Genomic DNA, 318 nt, shown 5'->3' on the forward strand with positions numbered 1-318 from the left:
AGTCGCTCAGGCGCGTCCGACTCTGCGACCCCATGGACTATACAGTCCACGGAATTCTCCAGGCCAGAATACTGGAGTGAGCAGCCTCTCCCTTCTCCAGGGGATCTTCCCCATCCAGGGATCGAACCCAGATCTCTAGCAATGCACGCGGATTCTTTACCAGCTGAACCACCAGGGAAGCCCTTCACGTATTGAAAGATTCATGCAACGATGCGGGCAAAACGCGTATGTCAAGGCCCGCCCGCCGCAGAGCCGACGGCCAGGAGAGCGGGGTCCCCGCGGGAAACGGGGCGCGGGGCGCAGCGGAGGGGCGGGGCC

General features: G+C 62.9%; 1 protein-coding gene across 1 annotated transcript in view; it reads left to right on the forward strand.

Moving 5' to 3' along the window:
* The first annotated feature begins 210 nt into the window (after window positions 1-210).
* Window positions 211-318, forward strand: part of DSCC1 (DNA replication and sister chromatid cohesion 1) — a 13,131-nt gene continuing 13,023 nt past the window's right edge. Inside the window, exon 1 of the mRNA XM_010846237.1 lies at window positions 211-310. Coding sequence (XP_010844539.1) covers window positions 211-310 — 100 coding nt within the window. The remainder of the gene's footprint in view (window positions 311-318) is intronic.

The sequence above is a fragment of the Bison bison genome, unplaced genomic scaffold (assembly GCF_000754665.1).
Source record: "Bison bison bison isolate TAMUID 2011002044 unplaced genomic scaffold, Bison_UMD1.0 scf7180017864233, whole genome shotgun sequence".
Classification (NCBI taxonomy): domain Eukaryota; kingdom Metazoa; phylum Chordata; class Mammalia; order Artiodactyla; family Bovidae; genus Bison; species Bison bison.